We start from the raw sequence: 22,284 nt of genomic DNA on the forward strand, positions 1-22,284 counted from the left end.
TGGACCAGACAATCCAGTGATCAACAGGATGAGCATTGATCTATGCAATTGGGAACCGATGACATGTTTCGACCATCCGATCCCGTTAGTCGCCTCTTACCACAAGCATGGGTTACTGAAGATCAATTTTAACCCGGATCTTCACATGTTCTCTGACAAGTGACAAGTGGTGGAAATGTAATTGTAATATGTCTTCTTCTAATTGCTGATACTGAGTATGTGCATGTTCTGTGTGATGTGACAGGTCGTGACTGGATGTGACTCCTCCTGTATAGCTGTCTGGGACATCGAGAGTGGCAGGAAGTCCATCGTGTTCTCCAACGCCCACGGAGACGAGGAGATTACCTGCATGGTGTTTGATGAGACGTACAGGAGACTCATGACTGGCGCCAGGAATGGTACCATCAAGGTGGGTGTTGTACACAGGCTACTTTCTTATGGTTTTGTTTGGGTTTTTTTTTTGTTGGTTAACGCCGCACTCAGCAATTTTAAGGCTATATGGCAGCAGTCTGAATGTAATCAAGTCTGAACCACACAATCCAGTGATCAACATCATGAGCATCGATCTACGCAAATGGGATACGATGACATGTGTCAACCAAGTCAGCGAGCATGACCACCCGATCTCGGTAGTCGCCTCTATGAGCATGAGCGTTCTGTTGAATGAGATGGTAATGAGACTTTTAACCTTCTCGCACCTGACAAGGTAGCCTGGATACGTTGGATAGTATACTCCCCAGGGCTGAATTTGAATATTGAGTGCACACTGATCCCTTGACCTGGGTAGCAGTGTTTCAACATTCACTCCAAAGATGAATATATTCTTGCTTACATCCCATCAGTTGTAATTTACAACTTAATTCCAATTTCATGAAAAGTTAAATATTCTGAATACAGTCCTTTAAGTAGAAATCAGTAACTTCAGAACGTGTTGTCAATTTGTCTCATTGAAATGCCATTGCAATGCCATCGTTAGATCGTCAGAATTCAGAACATAAGACTGATGTGTTTTTCATCTCTTTATATTTGCATCATGATACTGTATCTCACTTCCTAAGTACTTAATACTTCGGCGAGTAAACGTATTACTGTATATATCGCGCAGGTAGGGATTTCCTGTGAGTAAGCAATACACGCCACCTGACAGGTTAAGCCACTCTGGTTGTTTTCATTGCTATTAGTGGCGGCCTAAGAGACAGCTGGTAGTTCCCGCAATTACTGATTGCACGAATAATTGACCGCGCGATGTAGTCTAAACTGTCAATTCCGCGAAATTTGCACCAAGCGAAAAAAAGTATATTTACAGTACATCCTATTACATGACATGAGCATTGTAGGCACCTAGGGCTTGCAGAGTTGCTTTCCTTAGGCAGTATTCAATATGGTGATCATGGGTTCAAACCCTGGTTTGTTCTGAGTATGTTTCAAGGTTTGCCAGCACCATACCCCAGTTCATGGCTTTCACCAAAGTAAGAGGCCTGACAAGTTCCTCTTTTCCTCACATGCTATGCAATGTTGTAGGTATGGAACTTCCAGAATGGTCACAACCTGCACAAGCTGGAGGCTGCAGCAGAGGCCGAGGTCACCGGGATCCTGCCAGTCCGGGACAAGAAGATCATCCTGTCAGTGGGCTGGAGCAGACTGCTGACCATCTACGATGACTCTGACCAGGACGTGAGTAGATAGCACCATCAATAAGTGAGTGAGTTTAGTTTTACACCGCTTACAGCAATATTCCAGAAATATCACGGCGGGGAACACCAGAAATTCACACATTGTACCCATGTGCGGAGTCTTTAGTGTGACAAGTGAATGCTTTAACCACTAGGCTACCCCACCACCCGATCAACATTACGTGAGAGGTAACACTTGTGTGCACTGTCATGGTAATATAGGTCCAGGATACATGATGTCAGTATTCAATCAGTAAGTAAAGATATACCAAGATCTACAAGAAGGCTGAAAGAGCAACATAGTGTTTGTTTTTGTCTAAATATTATATGCAGAATTTTGTGCAAAAAATAAAAACAATTTGTTTATTGTGCTTATATTTTGAGTATTAAATACTGGGCTTCTCTGGAGCACTGTACCCCTGAAAAAGTTGTAACCATTATTTCTTTGCAGTTGACAGCAGTACCTTATAAGTCACCTTTACTAAGCAATATCATGATATGACCTGCATGAAATCCCTTTGGGTTTCCGGTTTAGAATTGCTCCCTACAAACCTATGAGTGTGATAACTGCCTGTATAGATGTGAAGGTCAGGGTCAATGGCTGGGCAACCTGACGGTAATACCAATCACTGGTTTGTCTAGTCCAGACCAAATTATATATGTATATATGGCTGCTGTCACATCGCTGGAATATTGCTGAGACAGACATTAACTACCAGACAAACAAAGCTGTCACTACAGAATCGGAACCTACAATGGTATTTTGGTATTCCAGAACATGTACATCACTGCCAACCAAGACTGGAAAGGAGGACAACTCCACAAGGATGACATTCTCTCCATCGACTTCTGCCCACCAAACTTTGTTGCCACAGCAGGGTTTGATGGAGAAATAATTATATGGGATTTGGAAACAGAAAAAATGTTTATAAGATTACGAAAAGGACAGCAAACAAACTTGTGAGTAACATTTATCTGGGATTAACATGTTTTGATATTTTCTGCAATCTTTGTTGATAAATCTTTCATGTTTTACATCTACTGAATATTTTGATTCATTTAGAAATTGATATGTAATGTATATAAAAGATACAAAGAATTCCCATATTCCTGGAATTTTCAATAAAAGATGTCAAAAGCTCTGTGAAAAAAAATAAGTAAGTAATTTATCTTGTTAGATATCCCTCAACCCCTCAAAAAAGATTTGTGAAAGTGTCAACATTTTAAATTCTTTTGTGTCAAGCCAGTGCAACTTTCTAAAGATCCTTGAACATGGTGGCTAATAGTGCAGACAAACTGCCTGGAAGCTGAGTTATTCAGTGTATAGTGTATGATGATTCTCTCTTTGTATGAATCTCTCATGTCCATGTCTGTAATATCTACATGAATTTCCTTTGCAGAAATAGGAAAATAGAAGATTTAACAGCTTCTTTGAAAAATGAACGACCCAATTCTAGACACAAGAAAAAACACAGAGTTCCTAAAGGGTAAATGAAGTGGCTGATGTGTATCTGTGTGCTAATAATTGTTTTATATTTCAAACAATATATGCAAGCAAGCTCATAAAACAAATACATAGTTAGAATGTTGCCTATCATATCATCATTGAGATTCTTGGGTTGATGAAATATATTTATATATATATATAGTGTGTGTGTGGTGGGGAGCCTACATTAGAAAGGGTCCTGATAGACTTATATAGTAACGAGCAGAAAAAATGCGACAAAAAAACTTTATTCTGTAGACTCGATCCTACTATCAAAAAAGCCGAAATACATTGTTTCTAGCCGCCAGTAGCTTTCCTTGTTGGTATGGAATTATCTCCCTTGGGTTCAGGGATGGCTTGATCATGTGACCTCGTTGCTAGCAGATGATACCAAAGCTTTGCCATGACGTTACAAAACAACAGAAATCGACTCTTGGCATATTATGAAGCAGGTATTATATCCGTAACTAGACTTGTGAAACTGACGGGACTGCATCGGGCAGGGTTAGGGACAGGGTTAGGGACAGAGCGACAGGCTGGATTGGGACGTCGTGCTACTCTTGGAGCAAATGACAGATGATGTATCGCGCATCTCGCGGCGGCGTACCCAAACTGGTCTGCAAAACAGCTTGCCGTGAAGACGTCAAGTCAAGGAACCCCTAAGGTATCAGAATGGACAATCAGAAGATCTTTAAAGCTATCTGGATATGTCAAGCGAGTGCCGAAGAAAGTTCCATTGATGACAACAGCATATATGGAGAAAAGGCTCGGGTGGTGCAGGGAAATGCAAGGTACAGACTTTTCAAATGTGATTTTTACGGACGAATCAAAGTTTCAGTTTTATAGGATCACAAGAAAGAGGTGGTCAAGAGGTGGACGTAGCTGCAAAATGGTTCCGAACTTCTCACCCAGTGTAATGGTTTGGGATGGTATGGGCAAACTCAGGGTAACGCTATGCTAACTATTACAGGAAGGATGGATTCACACAAGTACTGTCAACTTATACAAGAAGGCATAGTGGAATCCCAAAAAGGACAGAGTGGAATACCTTTCAACCTTTTACAGGACAATGCACCTGTACACCTGTCAAGACACACCTGTAACTGGTTTGAAACGAGTCACGTGACCTTACAGAAATTTCCAGCGGCATCACCAGACCTGAAACCAATTGAAAATGTGTGGCAGATTATGAAGACAAATTAGAAAAGTTGGAACCGAAGAGTGTCGTTGAGTGGTCTATTCTCATCAGTCAAATATGGGTGGGCCTACCCCAGGACTACGTAGACAATTTGATTGACAGCATGGGACGCCATATTCAGCAGTGCATCGAGAGAAATGGTGGACTAACAGACTATTGACTTGCATAAATGTAAACTTCAGTATCCAGAGTGGATGTATGAAAAATATAACTGAATTTATCAGTAAATATATTTTGAAACTACGTCTGTGAAAAGTCGCATTTTTTTCTGCTCGTTACTGTACTTGCCTTATGAGGCAATTTTCATGGCCAGGTGTGTATCGTTGCTCAAATTAATATATCAGGGGTCATCTATTTCTGCCTCCATTTTCTCAGGCCAATATGAATCAAATGTGTGGAATATTGCAGAGCGCTCTGCGAAACAGAAAAACAGTTCATCTGATTCATGGGTTCAAAATCATCCTGTATTAAACTGCTTCCCCCTTCATCTGCCTGCTTTCATACATAATGTCCAGTCTTGAGTCCAGATTCTTGTTTGTCCATACAGTGAGCCGGTTCCTGTTGACAAGGTGATGTTCCTGCGAGACCGGGCTGCCACCAGGTTCACAGAGAGTGCAATGGTGGTGTCTAGTGAAGGGGGGTGTTCTCCACTGGTGGAATATCTACACCACGAGATCAGAGCTAGGTGCAGTTGCAACTGTTCACGCTTTAATGTGTCTTGTCTGTCTTATAACATTTTTGTATCAGCTCATCACCTGACAAAGGAGACCCTTTTCATTTGAGAATATCAACTTTGTCAGGTCTCTCCATGAGATAAACATGTTATGTTTTAAACAAAATGAAACCTTTTCTTTTTTGTGTATTTTCTTACATGATGTTCATGGTTTTAGTGTAAAATCCACAGCATGACAGGTCAACTGAAAAATATAGTTACAACAAAATAGTGAAATGGTGTTTAATCAGACATAAAACAGATATGTGATAGATTGATAGCTCTTTGTCATTATGGAGGCCCCCATTGGACAAATCAACCAACCTGTGAAGATCCGGGTTAGAATGAACCTTCAGTAACCCATGCTTGTTGTAAGAGGCGACTACCGGGATCGGGTGGTCAGGCTCGCTGACTTAGTTGACACATGTCATCAGTTCCCAATTGTGCTGTTGATCACTGGATTGCCTGGTCCAGATTCGATTATTTACAGACCGCCACCATATAGCTGGAATATTGCTGAGTGCGGCGTAAAACTCAACTCACTCACTCACTCACAAATCAACGATGGACCTAAAGCTTTAAATGCTCTTCTTCTTCTCCAGGTTTCTTCAGTGCAACAGACAGCATGGATGACTCGGTGTTGGCCATGTGTTCTAAACCCAACAACACAGCCTTGATTACAGGTGATACAGCTGGAAACATCAAGGTGTGGGACATATCTGAATACTGTGTCAAGCCAGACCCAAGACATGTGAGTACTGTCTCAAGCCAGATCCAAAACATGTGAGTACTGTGTCAAGCCAGACAATAGACATGTGAGTATTGTGTCAAGCCAGACACTACACATGTGAGTACTGTCTCAAGCCAGACACTAGACATGTGAGTACTGTGTCAAGCCAGACACTAGACATGTGAGTACTGTGTCAAGCCAGACCCAAGATGTGAGTACATGACCCAAGACATGTGAGAACTATGTCAAGCCAGACACAAGACATGTGAGTACTGTCTCAAGCCAGACACTAGACATGTGAGTACTGTGTCAAGCCAGACACTAGACATGTGAGTACTGTGTCAAGCCAGACATTAGACATGTGAGTACTGTGTCAAGCCAGACACAAGACATGTGAGTACTGTCTCAAGCCAGACCCTAGACATGTGAGTACTATGTCAAGCCAGACCCAAGACATGTGAGTACTGTCTCAAGCCAGACACAAGACATGTGAGTACTGTGTCAAGCCAGACACTAGACATGTGAGTACTGTGTCAAGCCAGACATTAGACATGTGAGTACTGTGTCAAGCCAGACACAAGACATGTGAGTACTGTCTCAAGCCAGACACTAGACATGTGAGTACTATGTCAAGCCAGACCCAAGACATGTGAGTACTGTCTCAAGCCAGACCCAAGACATGTGAGTACCGTGTCAAGCCAGACATTAGACATGTGAGTACTATGTCAAGCCAGACAGACATAAGACATGTGAGTACTGTGTCAAGCCAGACACTAGACACGTGAGTACTGTCTCAAGCCAGACCCAAGACATGTGAGTACTGTGACAAGCCAGACTGACTGAGTTTGGTTTTACGCCGCTTTTAGCAATATTCCAGCAACATCACGGCGGGGAACACCAGAAATGGGCTTCACACATTGTACCCATGTGGGGATTCGAACCGGGTCTAAGCCGTGATGAGCCAAAGCTTTAACCACTAGGCTAGCCCACCGCCCCATCCAAGCCAGACACTAGACATGTGAGTACTGTGACAAGCCAGACACTAGACATGTGAGTACTGTGTCAAGCCAGACCCAAGACATGTGAGTACTGTGTCAAGCCAGACCCAAGCCATGTGAGAACTATGTCAAGCCAGACACAAGACATGTGAGTACTGTCTCAAGCCAGACCCGAGACATGTGAGTACTGTGTCAAGCCAGACATAAGACGTGTCAGTACTGTTTCTCAGCACCAGTTCACCTAATATTTGATAAAGATAGTAAGGAAAAATCAGACTGGTGTTTGTTAGTTAAATATCGTGACGTTTATTTAATGTTCGCAGCGTGTAAGGACGTCGCCGCCCCTGGAAGCAGCATTCAAGGCCCATGATGCAGCAGTAGTCAGTGTGGAGTACCTGGAACACGATAACAGGGGTTTCATCCTCAGTGCCTCAACCGACAAGACTGCCCGCCTCTGGACGATTGACGGCTACTACGTTGGGACATTTGGTCAGGTAGGGAACTTGCTATTCAAGCTTGAATTACCCTGTAGTCAGTAAGTGAGAGTGAGTGAGTGAGGTTTTACGTCACTATATTCCACCAATATCATAGCAAGCAACACCAGAAATGACACATTGTACCCATGTGGGGAATAGAACCCAAGTCTTCGGTGTGATGAGCAAACACCTTTACAACTAGGCTACCCCACGCCCAAAAACCCTCTAGGTATCCTGCGTACCATTTAACCTGTCTCAGCATCAGTTTAAGTCTCATCAGCTTAAATTAGACTGGAAATTACACATCAAATGCATGACCATGTGTGTTGATAAGGTTAGGGCTAAATATCTTATGTGTTTGTCAATCTTTGCAAAAATAAACTGACGAAAATAAATTGCAACAATGAGATATTGACCTCCATGTTCCAGATGAAGGTTTCATGGCATTGAGAGCATGCTATACTGAGGCATCTGGAATACCACTCAGCATATCATGACCATTTTTTATATCCCTCCCCAAATATGTGTCTTATCTTATATATCACCCTTATATTTGGGGAACCCTTGATTAATTTTTACCCACCCATATCTTATGGTATGACATGAGAATCCCCATCACATTGCTCAGTATAAGGAAGTTGGGTATGTAGCTGCAGACGAAGCATTTATTTAACATACAGCACAGTTATGTTTACTACCAGTTACATGTAACATGAACACATACAAAATGACCTGTAACTAGAATTATAAATATGCCCATGTATTGACATGACGTCAATTGAAATTCTGATGAAAGGGAGGTAACTCTTGAATTGTCTGTTATCTTCACAGAAAATCCCATGGAATCTGAATGATGCCTCCACATGGGCCCATCCGAAGACACCGTTCAACATGGAGGACGAAGAAAAAGGTAATTAAAATATGTATCTGTGATAATGATGATAGGCTTATTCGTCCAGCAGGTTTTTTTGTTTTGGATACATCCACAATGAATTGATTTCTAAATGATTGAACCACAACTGATGCAGACTGCATGTTAACAGATGAAGCCAATGCTGATGGAGGCGAGGTCAAGAAAACCTCAACGACCTCTACACCTCGTGAGGACACCGATGAGGAGGAACAGTTGGAGATAGGAGAGGACAAAGAGGAGACAACTGCTGAGGAGAATAAGCAAGATGAAACCGACACACCAGAAACAAAGACCAAACTAGAAGTAGGTGTCTAGTTTCTTCGAGAGTCTGTCTGCCCCAGGATTCAAAATGTTGTAGTCTAAACACAGAGCACAAGAATATATATATATACCATGAATCAAATGCAGTTAATGTTTCAAGAATTTATTTTTTTATTTATTTTTTTTCATGTTTTTTTATTCATAGAATTATGTTTACAGAATTTACCTCAGTAGTACAGTACAGGTAGCTTCTTAGTATGCAAGTACAGTGTTTCTTTGATCTCATTGTCAAATAACATGCTGTTCACAAATATGTAAAAACGGTCAAAAACTAAGCATGTGAAAGTGTTACATGTTTACAGATTTTACCTCGGTAGTACACAGTACAGTACAAATAGTTTCATTGTACACAAGTACAGTGTTTCCTTTGTCACTCCCTCTAACATCATGCTGTTCACAAATATGCAAAATGGTCAAACTAAGCATGTACGTGAAGTATGACATGTTTACAGACTTTATCTCAGTAGTACAGTACAGTACAGGTAGCCTCCTAGTACACAAGTACAGTGTTTCCTTGATCATATTTTCCCATATCATGCTATTCACAAATATGTAAAATGGTCAAACTAAGCATGTATATGAGTGTTACATGTTTCACAGATTTTACCCAGTACAGTTCAGTGCTATACCCACAGTACAGGTAGCCTCATAGTACACAAGTAGTGTTTCCTTGATATTGTCAAATATCATGCTATTCCCAAATATTAAAATTGTCAAACTAAGCATGTATATGCAGTGTTACATGTTTACAGATTTTACCTCAGTAGTACAGTACAGTACAGGTAGCCTCATAGTACACAAGTAGTGTTTCCTTGATCACATTGTCGAATATCATGCTGTTCACAAATATGTAAAATGGTCAAACTAAGCATGTATATAAAGTGTTTACATGTTACACAAATCTGTTGATAAAAGTTTAATTATTGGCAAATAATGTATGGAAGGAGGACCAAAAGCTAAAAAAGTTGGCATAATTACAATTTGAAAAAGCTATCATTTTGTTGCTTCATAATATTTGATAACTTCTTTTTTTAATATATCTAATATTCAGAGTTTGCTTTTTTCTGCTTCTTCTATAGAGAGCTTCTTTAACCACCAAGATTACAGCATTCAATGGATTATTGTGTTTGCCTTTAAATCCAAATATAATATTCTCTAGAGAAAAATTCATTTCACCCTCTGAAACAGTTCTAAGCCATTTTTCTACTTCCTTCCATATCTTTTTCACATGAAAGCATTCAAACAGCAGGTGTACCATGGTTTCTTAATCTTGTCCACAGAATGTACATAAGTGTGATTCAGATATTCCTATCTTATACAAGAAGCTATTTGTTGCTAAAATATTATTCACTATTTTAAATTGGAACCATCTCATATTCACACTCTCAGTACATCTATAAGACATCAGATTAATATTTTCTTGTTCTGATCTATCAATTATTCTATTCAAACACTTTTGACATTTTTCCAGTGCATCTGTACTGAAGTCTGGAGCAAATAAAATCTGATAAAACATTTTACTACCCTTTTGTGTATTGATTATGCTGTATACATTAAATGGGAGAGTAGGATCATATATCCTTTCTTTGTAATCATTAATCAAACATCTTCTAATGTATCTCGATCCTGTTGACTTGAGCCCTTGATATAGGATAAAATTTGTTTCTAAATTATATGTTTCTACACGTTTGTTAAAGGAATAGATTTCTCCCTTTTCATTGAACATATCCTTAATAAAACATATACCCTTTCCTATCCAGTGCCTATATTCAACCCATTTGCCACCAATAGAGATATTAGAGTTGTACCATAATGATTGAGTCTTTATGTCTGACATATTTGTAATCTTATCATAGCATTTGGATAGGTACAAACCCAATGCCGATACAACATCCCTCCAAAAAATATTTGTAATGTATGGTAATAAAGTAGTGTACGTATATAAACAATCCGCCAACCATAGGGTATCTATTCCTGGGATAAATATTCCAGCATGTTTGACCCAATATGACTTATTATAAAGTCTTTTTATCCATGATAGTTTTTGTGATAATATAGTTGATTTAACATCAGGTACCTTAATTCCTCCATATTTAGGTGGTTGTGTCATGACACTTCTCTTGACCCTATCTATCTTACTTCACCATATGAAGTTAAAACATTCTGAAAACTATTTAGCTGTTTGTCTGGAGGGTTAGGTAAAGAGGCAAACAAGTGATTCATTTTAGGTAGTAGTAAAGATTTCAAAATAGTATTTCTACCCATAGGTGTTAAATGTCTAATTGACCATTGTTTCATTTCTTTTTCAATATTTTTAAATTTCTCTTTATAATTTAAGTTTACCATTTCTTCTAAATCTACACTGAAATTAATCTCCAGTAATTTAAAATGTGTCTGACTCCAATCCAAATTCCACTCTTCACAAAGCTTATACTTAGATCTCTTTTTTGACCCAATCCAAATTAATTTAATCTTCTCAACATTAACCTTAAGTCCAGAAAATCTTTCAAAAAAGTGAAGAATATTCATAACAGCATACAGACTTTTCTCCGACCCATCCACAGACACAGTAGTATTATCTGCAAATTGTTCTAAAATATGTTCTATATTGCCCATTCTAATACCTTTAATATTTTTTTCATTTCTTATCAATATAGCCAATATTTCAACACACAATATAAAAATATATGGTGATATCGGATCTCTCTGGCGACAACCCCTTGTAACTGGGAAAATGGTGTTTGCGAAACCATTGACTAACACACTCGATTCAATATCTGTAAAAAAAGTGGAAATCCACTCTCTCCAAAATTGAAGAATCTTAATACGTTTATCATAAATTTTCTATCTACCGAATCAAACGCTTTTTCAAAGTCTATAAGTAGTAATAATCCTGGAATCTGAAATGTATCAGTATAATCCATTAAATCATATATACTTCTAGTGACCTCCCCTATATATCTGCCTGACACAAATCCCTTTTGGTTTTCATTTATTAACAACTCTAAGACTTTTTTAATTCTATTAGCTATGGCTGCCGATGCCAATTTATATGAAGTGTTCAACAGTGATATTGGTCACCAATTCTTGAGGTATATTCTTGGTTTGTTATCCTTAGGCAAGCATGTAATTAAGCTCTGTTTTTGAGTTACTGATAGGGATCCTACTTTATAAGCATAGTTAAGAGAACATGCTTCAAGAAATTAATGCGAGTGTCAAAGTCTCACATCATGTCCAGCATTTGTAGTGACTCTGGTATGACAACTCAAATACTTCCTCATATAAATATGTTACTTTATAAAGCAATGAAGACTCACAGTTTTAGCATTAATTCCATGCAGACTTACAGTATTGTGTTGATGGATCACCAATGTTTGGCCATGAGGTGGTTCCTAATTGTCTGTCATTTCTTCTTTCTCTGTGTATATAGAACCTGTCATCAGTACTGTCGTCACTCTTCACCAGAGACCATATATCGGTATATGGTCTCTGCTCTTCACAACTTATTGCATGGTATCTAACTTTATTTTGAAATAAAACCATGATGACGCCAACAACAATATGCGCTACTTGAGTGTCTAGAACAAGTCCTATTTTACAAGGCAAATGTTAAAATATATATTTAAAAAATTGTGATTATCTCACAAATTTGTATGTGTTAGGAGGCACATTTTTCAATTTGAATGCACTCCAATAAGACTTTTTCACACATTTTAGCCTCAAGGATTGATGTTTATGTCATTATCTGTCTAAAATATGCAAGTTAAAGGTCACATGCAACCAAAAAATCAAACATAATTAAAACACAATTATCACTTATTCATGACATATAATACACATTGCTGATTATGAAAAAACATATAAACAAAATTATAAAGCGTACAATCTCAAATCAAAAGTGCAATATTTTGTACTTGGATTTATTTCCCTAGAAAGGAAGCAGCCGGGATACCGAACCCAGTCAGAGCGGGTGGGTGTGCACTCAAGTGTAACGGCTGGTTCATTTGCAGATTCCCTCACGGCTCATTGTGTGTGTATATATAGAGATGTTGGGTGTTGTAAATACATGCTCATTTTTTGTGTATAACATTTTGCAATCAACACACATCATAACATGTCATGTGTACAAGTATCACACCTGCCTGTCTGTGTAATTACATAGTGTGACAGAGACCGAACTTGGGCCATAATTCAATGTGTTTTGTTTATGGTGTATAGCCTGATAGGTGTTAAGTTCAAATTGCATGTGGCCAGTGATTGAAGTTGTGTATTGAATATTGTCATTAGCAGACAGGCAGACACATAGGTGTCAATAAAACTGACATTGAGTTTTGTCTGTGACAACGACGGTGTCCTCCCATTACGCAGACAGCCAGTTCGCAGACACCTTAAAACAACAACATTTACGGTTCAGTGAACAGATTATCTACTACCTGTTACCTACACATTATAATGGAATAGTCCAAATAAAAACACAGGAACAAACTGAAGCTATATTATTTATTTTGAAAGATGGATGAAAAGACAGTAATTTGAATTATTATTGCTTCAATATAAAAACAGTATATTTTCATAAACATTTCGGTTTAACCTTCTAGTCTAATGGCATCATCATATTGAAAACATTAGCTTAGCTATTAGAAATTGTTAAATCGGTAGTCTACTGTCATAACATATAAAAAGCTCGCGCCTGTGAAATATCAACAAAACATTAGAAAAATAGCTCACACCAAAGCCTTCACCGAGTATTCACCGGACAACCCACTTCCAAGCTGCACAAACCTATTTCACTGCGCATGTGCGATGAGCGCAGCCCAGTGCAGCGCAGCCCAGCTGTTGAAACCACTTTTCCCCCAAGCGCTGGGGGATAATTAGTGAATCGTTTGAACTCCGATTTCGCGACATTTTTTCATCGCATTATTTTTCAACTTTATAAGTTGAATTTGCATTTTTGATGATTTGTTTTGGTAAGTCCAAACTGAAAGGTATCAGAATCTGCAAAGTTGTGTTTTACGTTGCATGTGACCTTTAAGTCTAATTCATGGAAACACATATTTGTGTTTCTAAATTTGGAAGACCTTGTGAGACAAAAACACCTAATCACTTCCTGTATTTCCTCATGATATTGTACACAGACAGTGCCAGAACAGATCAAGTGCAAGTTACATATACTATTCACACTTTGCTAAGGATTGAATCATTGATTCAACAGAAAACTATGATGTGGGGTCAAATTTGGTATATAAATATAAGCCTATTGTATGCCTGGATCCAAGTTTTCAGTATGTCACTGAATCTTGTGAATCCCATACCTGCTATTGGCAGGCGTTGTGTACTTGTCAATGACCCATTCCATGATTTGCAAAATGGTTGCTTGGTGCCATGAAAACCATTTTTATGGTTACTCATGCATCAAGTGCATACGGTTAGATTAAAGTGGCTGTTTTCCTAAGGATGTGTTACCATATCATTATTTATCCAGTTTTAAATGGATACAATTTCAAATTATAAATCTACGTTAAAGTAAAGTTGCGAATTTTTGTGATCCTTAGCAAAGTGTGAGTAGTATATAATAGAATATGACATAACATGTAGGTCTGTATTGTCTCCTAAATCTTAAAATGTAAATCAATAAATAATTGCTTTGAAAATCAAGTCTCAAGTAAAATAGTAGTTACACCAGCTTTCAAATGATGAGACACTTAAAAATAAACGATTGTTACAAGGAATATTGTTTATAGTGAAGTTATATAATTAAAGAAAAATACTAAAATATTGCACTGCTATAAATTCTAATTTTAATTTTCAAATTTCAACATATGTTGCATATGGAAAATTAGCTTTAAAGTAAAATGATATAATATGACACCTACAATATACATCAAGATTTTTCAATATCTCAAAATCTGAATAACTTATGAATTGATAAATGATCATATTGTAGAATCAGGTCCATATACAAATAAACTTTGAGATAAATCTGCTAAAGATGAGTAGGATCCTGTATCTCTGCACAACACCAAGTCTGTTATCTGTACCACTTCTATCATATGCACATTTCTGTCACAATCCCATTCCCACAGGCACGGCCTATGTCTGTGGTTGTCCGTCCTACAAAGTCGGTCAGCAGTGAATTCCCTCGAGACGCAAAACTGAAGTACCGATCACAAACATTTGCATTTGGTTTCGAGAGGACAGACCCTTCTAAGGTATAGTATGTCCCCAGTAAGGATTTCAATTAATTGTTTAAAAATGTTTTCACATTGCACTGCACTGCTGTGAATGTACTTTCTTCTTATTTTAATTGCCTGATATTTTATTGCTTTTAAGATTTTGTATTATGTCTTTTAAGATTTTATAATTGCTGTTGACTGTGTTGATCAGTTTACATTTTCAGTTGTATAAGACATATGTCAGATAGTATTCTGATAATTGCAGTGTAAAGGTCCTAGCCTTTTCTAAGGTACAGTTGTAATTGTGTGGACTGATAATCCATGATTATATATTCAGTAGGTTATTCTATATATTAAGGTATTGTGACTTTAAGAAAGAAAAATATGAACAATCTATAAAATTTCTATATGAAAAGAATGTTCAATGAAGAAATCCTTCTCTTCCGATGATGTTATGTCAACACTTTCTGACATTCTGAAAAATGAAGCGTACATTCTGTTGTATCTGTTAACTCACTATGAAATTCCACTTTAAAATGACTAATGTATTAGTTATCTCCCTTGCCTGGAGGCTGAATCAGTGAGTTGGGTTGAACACCACTTGGAACTGTACTCCATCAATATTGCCTTGACTGAGCTTGATGTTGGAGGAAATGATACAGTTCTCAGACGTTCACAAATTTGGTGAAACAGCTACACATTGACAACTTTGGTGAAACAGCCAAATGTTGACAACTTTGGTGAAACAGCCAGATGTTGACAACTTCAGTGAAACAGCCAGATGTTGACAACTTTGGTGAAACAGCTAGACATTGACAACTTTGGTGAAACAGCTAGATGTTGACAACTTTGGTGAAACAGCTAGATGTTGACAACTTTGGTGAAACAGAGATTGACCCCTTTGATAAAACTGACGTTGACCACTTCTGTATGGTGGTGAGCACCTCAGAAACATAACTGGAGCCTGGAAGATTAACGGAGTAGTGTGGCATCAAAGGGCAAACGCCAAGGTTATTTCACTCATTATGTCCACTCTATAATTTATGTGTAAGTTTTCCCCAATATTGCTTGTCGTTAAACAGTGTTGACAGTGTCAGTGTTCCCTTGTAGACATTCCTGGGGGTGAAGGTGGAAAAAGAGTTTGCCCGTAAGAAACAGGACCGCCAGGAACGCCGGACTGTGTTTGGGGAGATCAACCGGGGCACCACTGCCAGATTCGGCAAGCTGTGTTCCCCCTACCAGGCACTGACCACTACGGTAATGCATTATTCTGTATCACTTGGCAGGACCTGTGTAACATGCATACAATGTATTTTGTCAGTTAGAATATTAGAAGTGACCCTTTCATTTTAATGTTCATTTTGGATGTTTTTCTTATTATTTTCTGTTGTTGTTGTTTTCAAATCATCTAAGATGATCAAAGTGAAAAAAGAATAATATCAAATCATTTTCAGTTTATTTTCTGATCATGGATTTGTTGTGGTCAGTCAAATCTGTAAAGTAAAAAATTCAGAAAGAATCATCCAAATCTTGTTGTGAATAGAAGTGTTGCTTTTGGCAATATTACAGCAATATCACGACAGGGTAACACAAAAAATGGGATTTACACATTGTACCATTATGGGGAACTGAACCGCAGTCTTCAGCATGACTAAAAAGCTTTGACCACTAAGCCACCCAACAGCACTCAGTGAACAGTATAGCTTAGTTTTGAGGGATTGATCATGTATTGATCATGTATTTACTGGATGATATCATGTGTGCCTGACAACCTGCTATAAATGACATATCTCTTATGCAAAAACTGTTGTCACATACTATTTTCATGATGGCATGTTACAGTCTTTGAATAATATGGGACCCTTCATAATTTATGGCTAGGGGAGTGATGATGATTTTAAGGGGGTCACCCATTTTGTACTGGGGAGGTAGGGGGGTCATCAATTTTGAAAACATGTACTAAGTGGAGTCAGCAATATAAAGATGTTATGCTTAAAAATTATGGGGAGGGGGGGAAGGGGTAATTGATTTTGTACATGACATGCATTCACATTGTGCATGCTTCTCAATAAAAATCATCACCCCCACCCCCAGCCATAAATTATGAATGGTCCCTAACTAGTGGACTATCCTGAATTTCAAAGATTACTGTCATAATGATAGCAATGATGCATGCTATTGTCCAAATTTCAGGACTTTAAAGATGTCCAGCTTCCAGAAAAACTGCCGGTCAGTGATCGGCTCAAGAGTCTTGGTTTTACCGGCATCAATCCCACTGAGAGTGACATCACTGCATTAAACTTCTCGTATGAAGTTCCGGACTCACCCCCTAGCGGGGAGGATACTTCCTTCTCCCGTTTGAATCTCACCAGTAAGGGATCTGACAGTTCAACTAAACTTCCACCTATCAAATCTGGGAGGTGGTCAAAACTATCGGATAAAATGGGTGGGTCCAAAAAGTCGTCAACTGTGGCATAGTACATCCAGAATCTCTTGTATGTGAAGAAGATTATGTTACTGTATATAAGCAGTTTTGTGGAAGATATTATCTGTACATATGCTGTTCAGAGTAAGACTGAACAGGGAGAAGGCAGTTTTAGTTATTACTGGGAACTATCTCATTGGCGATCTCCTGAAAGATTTGATGGCATGTTTTGCCATTCTTTTGCAAGAACTGTAAAATAGTAAAAGAAAGTTCTTATTTGCCTCTAAATTAAGCCATCACTTTAACATTGAATTCATATACAAACATGGATATAAATCTGCACTAAGCCATTTAAAAATTTGAAATCCCACTCACAAAATCAAATTTAACCAAGCATTGAACAAGATCACTAAAACATTTAGTGTAATTTTTGAGTGTGTTGCACGATGTGTACAATGTATTTCATATTAAGGCATGACTGTTGGATGATAATGTAGTGCAAGGTCTTTAACTTCTTTCAAAATTCGTAAACAACAAAAGCTGTATTAGTGATATGACCACACAAAAAGGAAAATTCTGCAATTTTATATTATTCCACCAATAACATGGAATTCTGCAATTTTATATTATTCCACTAATAACATGGAATTCTGTGTTTTTTGTACATGAACAATCAATGTCTGTTCATTTCACAGAATGAATTATGACATATTTAGTTTTCCGGAAACTAGCTTTGCAGATTTACAGTCTTTCAAGCAGTGGTAGGACAATAGTACATGATAATTTGCTGACCACTTATTGACAAGTAGGTATGTAAAAGTACATCTCGTGTTTAGGGTACATGGTATGTTCTAGATGATGTGCAGCATATGTTAACCCTTTCACTGTCACCACGAATCATATCAGCTGTTCTATGAGATAACAGTAATAGTACTTTGTCCTCCTTGCCCATCAACCACCACTGTCTGAAGCAGCAATCTTTGACCTGTTCACCATGTGGGATGTCTGGGAATGTTTTATAGATATATATTCTTCATTTGTCCAACTATGAGAGCATGAGTGAGTGGTTTGGGTTTATCGCCGCTATGAAGAGTTTTAAAGTTACACCACAGCTTGTCGCCTTGACGTGGAAGGAACTCCAAAAGTGATGCAGGCCGTAGATGTTTACTGCTTAAGTGAAACAGTTCTGACAAAACTAGGAATAGTATCAGGGCAAATTGGGACCTGAAATCATCAACATAGCTGGTGAGCATAGGTTTGACTCTGACAAAACTAGAAATAGTATCAGGGCAAACTGGGACCTGAAATCATCAACATAGCTGGTGAGCATAGTATGACACTGGCAAAACTAGAAATACAGTCTGTAGTACAGCAAACTGGGACCTGAAATCATCAACATAGCTGGTGAGCATAGTATGACACTGGCAAAACTAGAAACATCACAGCAAACATATCAACATAGCTGGTGAGCATAGTTTGACACTGGCAAAACTAGGCAAACTGGAACCTGAAATCATCAACATAGCTGGTGAGCATGGTTTGACAAATCAAAACTAGAAATAGTATGGTGAGCAAACTGGGACCTGAAATCATCAACATAGCTGGTGAGCATAGTATGACACTGGCAAAACTAGAAACATCACGGCAAACTGGGACCTGAAATCATCAACATAGCTGGTGAGCATAGTTTGACACTGGCAAAACTAGAAACATCACGGCAAACTGGGACCTGAAATCATCAACATAGCTGGTGAGCATAGTATGACGGCAAACTGGGACCTGAAATCATCAACATAGCTGGTGAGCATAGTTTGACACTGGCAAAACTAGAAACATCACGGCAAACTGGGACCTGAAATCATCAACATAGCTGGTGAGCATGGTTTGACACTGGCAAAACTAGAAATATAAAGGAAGGCCAACCTGGCCCGAGGTTACAAGTTGTCCTGAGTGTCCTGCATATGATTTCATGCTCAAATCTGGTTTCGTGCTCGACTCAGACTCGGTAAACGATGGTTATTAAAAATCTGAGTATGTTTCCATGCTGAACTTGAGCATGAAATAAGTATACTTTGGACCATGATCAACACTGAGGTCAGTGTAAACAATGGCAGCTCACCTGTGTCATATTCGCCAACCTCGGCGGAAAACCCTTGTTCACCTGGGCCTACATTTTCGAAGCTCTCTTAGCGCAATGATAGTCGTAAGTTAATGTTAATGTATGGCACTTAGGACTATCTTAGCGCTAAGAGAGTTTTGAAAATCTAGGCCCTGACCATGAGTCAGTATGACAATAGCTGTCATTCACACAGTTACAAGTTTCTAGGATAATTGATGACTTGGGGTTGTTTTCAAAATATTGTATCACCTTGTATACATTGACATAGACTTGTTTCTCCTTTTTTCAACCGTTACCCAGATCTTTCCTCTTTTTTACTGTAAATAGATCAATAGTGAATATTCCTAGGCATATGTTGGAATATTGTGTTCACTGTCCGTTTACTGAAATTTATTTATTTGTGGTTTGTGCAGTGAAATTATATTGAATACTAAATATCGTTCAGTATGAATATTTGGAAGAAATAATTATAAACATGTGTAAGTATCTGTATATAATATATATATATCAATATATGTTGAGTTATACAGAGTTGTACAGAGGAACCTATGGGTAACACAGTCCAGTAATATTCTCACATGTATATAACACTGGTAGCCATTTTAGTAATACGCTTATGTACAGACTAGAGAACAAGGAGGGCAAACTTGAATGCAGTTCCACAAGTTATTAAATGCTGTTGAAATATGATTAATATTATAACTCAGAGTTAAGGTCACACTGAAATTATCATCTGGGTGCCGTTGTACAAAACAACCTTAGCGCTGAGACTACCATAAGTCTCTGTTAAGGTATTGGAGTTACGGTCACCTTAGCGCTAAGATCACTTTGTACAATGGCACCCTGATCTAATATACCAAATTCTTTTCCTACTGTGACATGAAACATAACAATAATTGCTTGATTAGCTTGTCAAATGACAAAGAAACAGCAACATTTTATTTAGGAAATGGTAACTGGTATATTCAATCAAGAATACGGAATACCTTGATTTGAAGTATCAATATGATGCAATGTCTATGTTCTATGTTGAAAAGTCCTAGCAATGACTATGCAAGTCCTACAAGGATTGATGTCAAAAGGCTACAATTCAAGAGAGCCATTTACCATTTCTCCTTCTCATTACTATAGACAAATGTAATAAGTATTGAAATTTAGGGTGTCTTTTTGACTTTAAATATACACTTGATGCCCTTATAAATAGCCTCCATGTATACCACATCACCTTTCACAATATAATGGACCGTTCATAATTTATGGCTAGGGGGGTGATGATGAATTTGAGACCGAATTTGAGGGGGGTCACCCATTTTGTTCTAGGGAGGTAGAGGGGGTCAGCAATTGTGTACATACAAATATTAAACATATGCTTAGAAATTATGGGAAGGAGGAGGGGGAATAATTGATTTTATACATGACATGCAGGGGGGGTCACTTACTTTGTGCATAAATTTTAGGGAGGTGTCATTCACATTGTACATGCTTCTCCATAAATATCATCATCACTCCCCTAGCCAAAAATTATGACACTGACATTTCACATATTTCCCAGATGAAATGCATGCATTATTCTCCAGCACAAATAGATTATTTTGCAAAGGAATTTAAACAACAGGATAAACCTGTAGGCAGTTTGGAACTGTAGGCAGTATGGGAATACACCAAGGAGATAATAACCTTTTTGATCTCTACAATTTAGGCACATGATTAGTTTATTGATCTAGTATTGCCCCTTACAGCTATTTGGAAGAACACTAAGCTAGGGAGGACTGACCCATGCGACATTGCTGTGGAGACCCTTTATCATCATAAATGTAAAGATATTTCACAACAAAAGGTCAGAAATTTAATCAAATTGCATCAGCATACATATTTGGAAAAAAGTTGCATAAATATTGTGAAAAAAGAGTTTAATGTATATATAGCTGACTACAAAATATGGTATACTTTAGATTTTCAGGTTTTTTTGGTTAATTTATTGTTGGATCAGCATTCTGGAGGTTGGTGAGTGAATAAGGAAGAATGCAACTTTAATAGGATTTACCTAGCACTAATAGCAATGGACCGTTTTCAGTAGCATCAGATCTGACAAATTACCAGAATGAAAAAGGCTTATTCTGACAATATTTCATAAATATCTCTGGTAATTTATGTACAATGATTTTTGGTTTCTGTGTATAACATTATGAAATATACTAGATCATGTTACCAATTTTGTTAAGTTTATATTTTTATACATTTCAAATCCATATATTTTACATGTGTGCTCTGTTGTATATGCAAATTATATCACAACAATAAATCTGTTTTCAGTTATTTGTGATTTATAACTTTGTGACACCCAATCACCAATTGCCAGTTACTTTTAATCTCCAAGATTGGATCTTAATGGTAATCGAGATCATATTTCACTGAACTATGAAATCATCCAAGGAATGAAAATATAAATTAAAGGTCACATGCAACAAGAAAAACCAAACATAATTAAAACACAATTATCACTACTTCATGACATGTAATATACATTGCTTGTGTGATTATCTCCTAGGAGATATCGTTTTGACAGTAGATTTTGTACAATGCCCTGACAAAAATTATAAGCGTGACATCGCTGCACTGCAAGTCTAATGGCAGTACCATGTTCAGAGATGTGTTTTCATTGAAAATTAATGAAGAGTGATTTTGATGTAATAGAAATATCAAATATATCAACACTCGTTGATAAAGTTAAAACATCCTCGGCAAGCCTCGGATATTTGTAACTTTATCAACTCGTGTTGATATAATGCATATCATAGAAATGATCGATTCTCTATATACATTGCTGATTATGAAAAAAAATAATAATAATTTGTAAGCGTACATTCGCAAACCAAAAGTGCAATATTTGGTATCCAATCAGCTGATACTGAGATGGTGAACTACTGCGTGGCTGGAAACTGTCGTTTGTTCAAGTACAAAGCAGGACTTGAAACTGACAATCTGAGTTTGCACCGGTTTCCGTCCGATCCATGCAGTCATCCGAGAAAAATGGCTGCTGTTTGTTTGCAACCCACAGAC

General features: G+C 37.8%; 1 protein-coding gene across 1 annotated transcript in view; it reads left to right on the forward strand.

Moving 5' to 3' along the window:
* Positions 1-18,549, forward strand: part of LOC124282259 (WD repeat-containing protein on Y chromosome-like) — a 58,163-nt gene extending 39,614 nt beyond the window's left edge. Inside the window, 13 exon segments of the mRNA XM_046718208.1 lie at positions 245-409; positions 1,522-1,674; positions 2,449-2,633; positions 3,074-3,160; positions 4,905-4,992; positions 4,994-5,042; positions 5,672-5,820; positions 7,121-7,291; positions 8,105-8,183; positions 8,317-8,489; positions 14,591-14,716; positions 15,791-15,937; positions 16,874-18,549. Coding sequence (XP_046574164.1) covers positions 245-409; positions 1,522-1,674; positions 2,449-2,633; positions 3,074-3,160; positions 4,905-4,992; positions 4,994-5,042; positions 5,672-5,820; positions 7,121-7,291; positions 8,105-8,183; positions 8,317-8,489; positions 14,591-14,716; positions 15,791-15,937; positions 16,874-17,158 — 1,857 coding nt within the window. The 3' untranslated portion in view covers positions 17,159-18,549.
* Positions 18,550-22,284: the final 3,735 nt, after the last annotated feature.

Source organism: Haliotis rubra, unplaced genomic scaffold, assembly GCF_003918875.1.
Source record: "Haliotis rubra isolate DU_JTF1 unplaced genomic scaffold, ASM391887v1 Scf297, whole genome shotgun sequence".
Taxonomy (NCBI): domain Eukaryota; kingdom Metazoa; phylum Mollusca; class Gastropoda; order Lepetellida; family Haliotidae; genus Haliotis; species Haliotis rubra.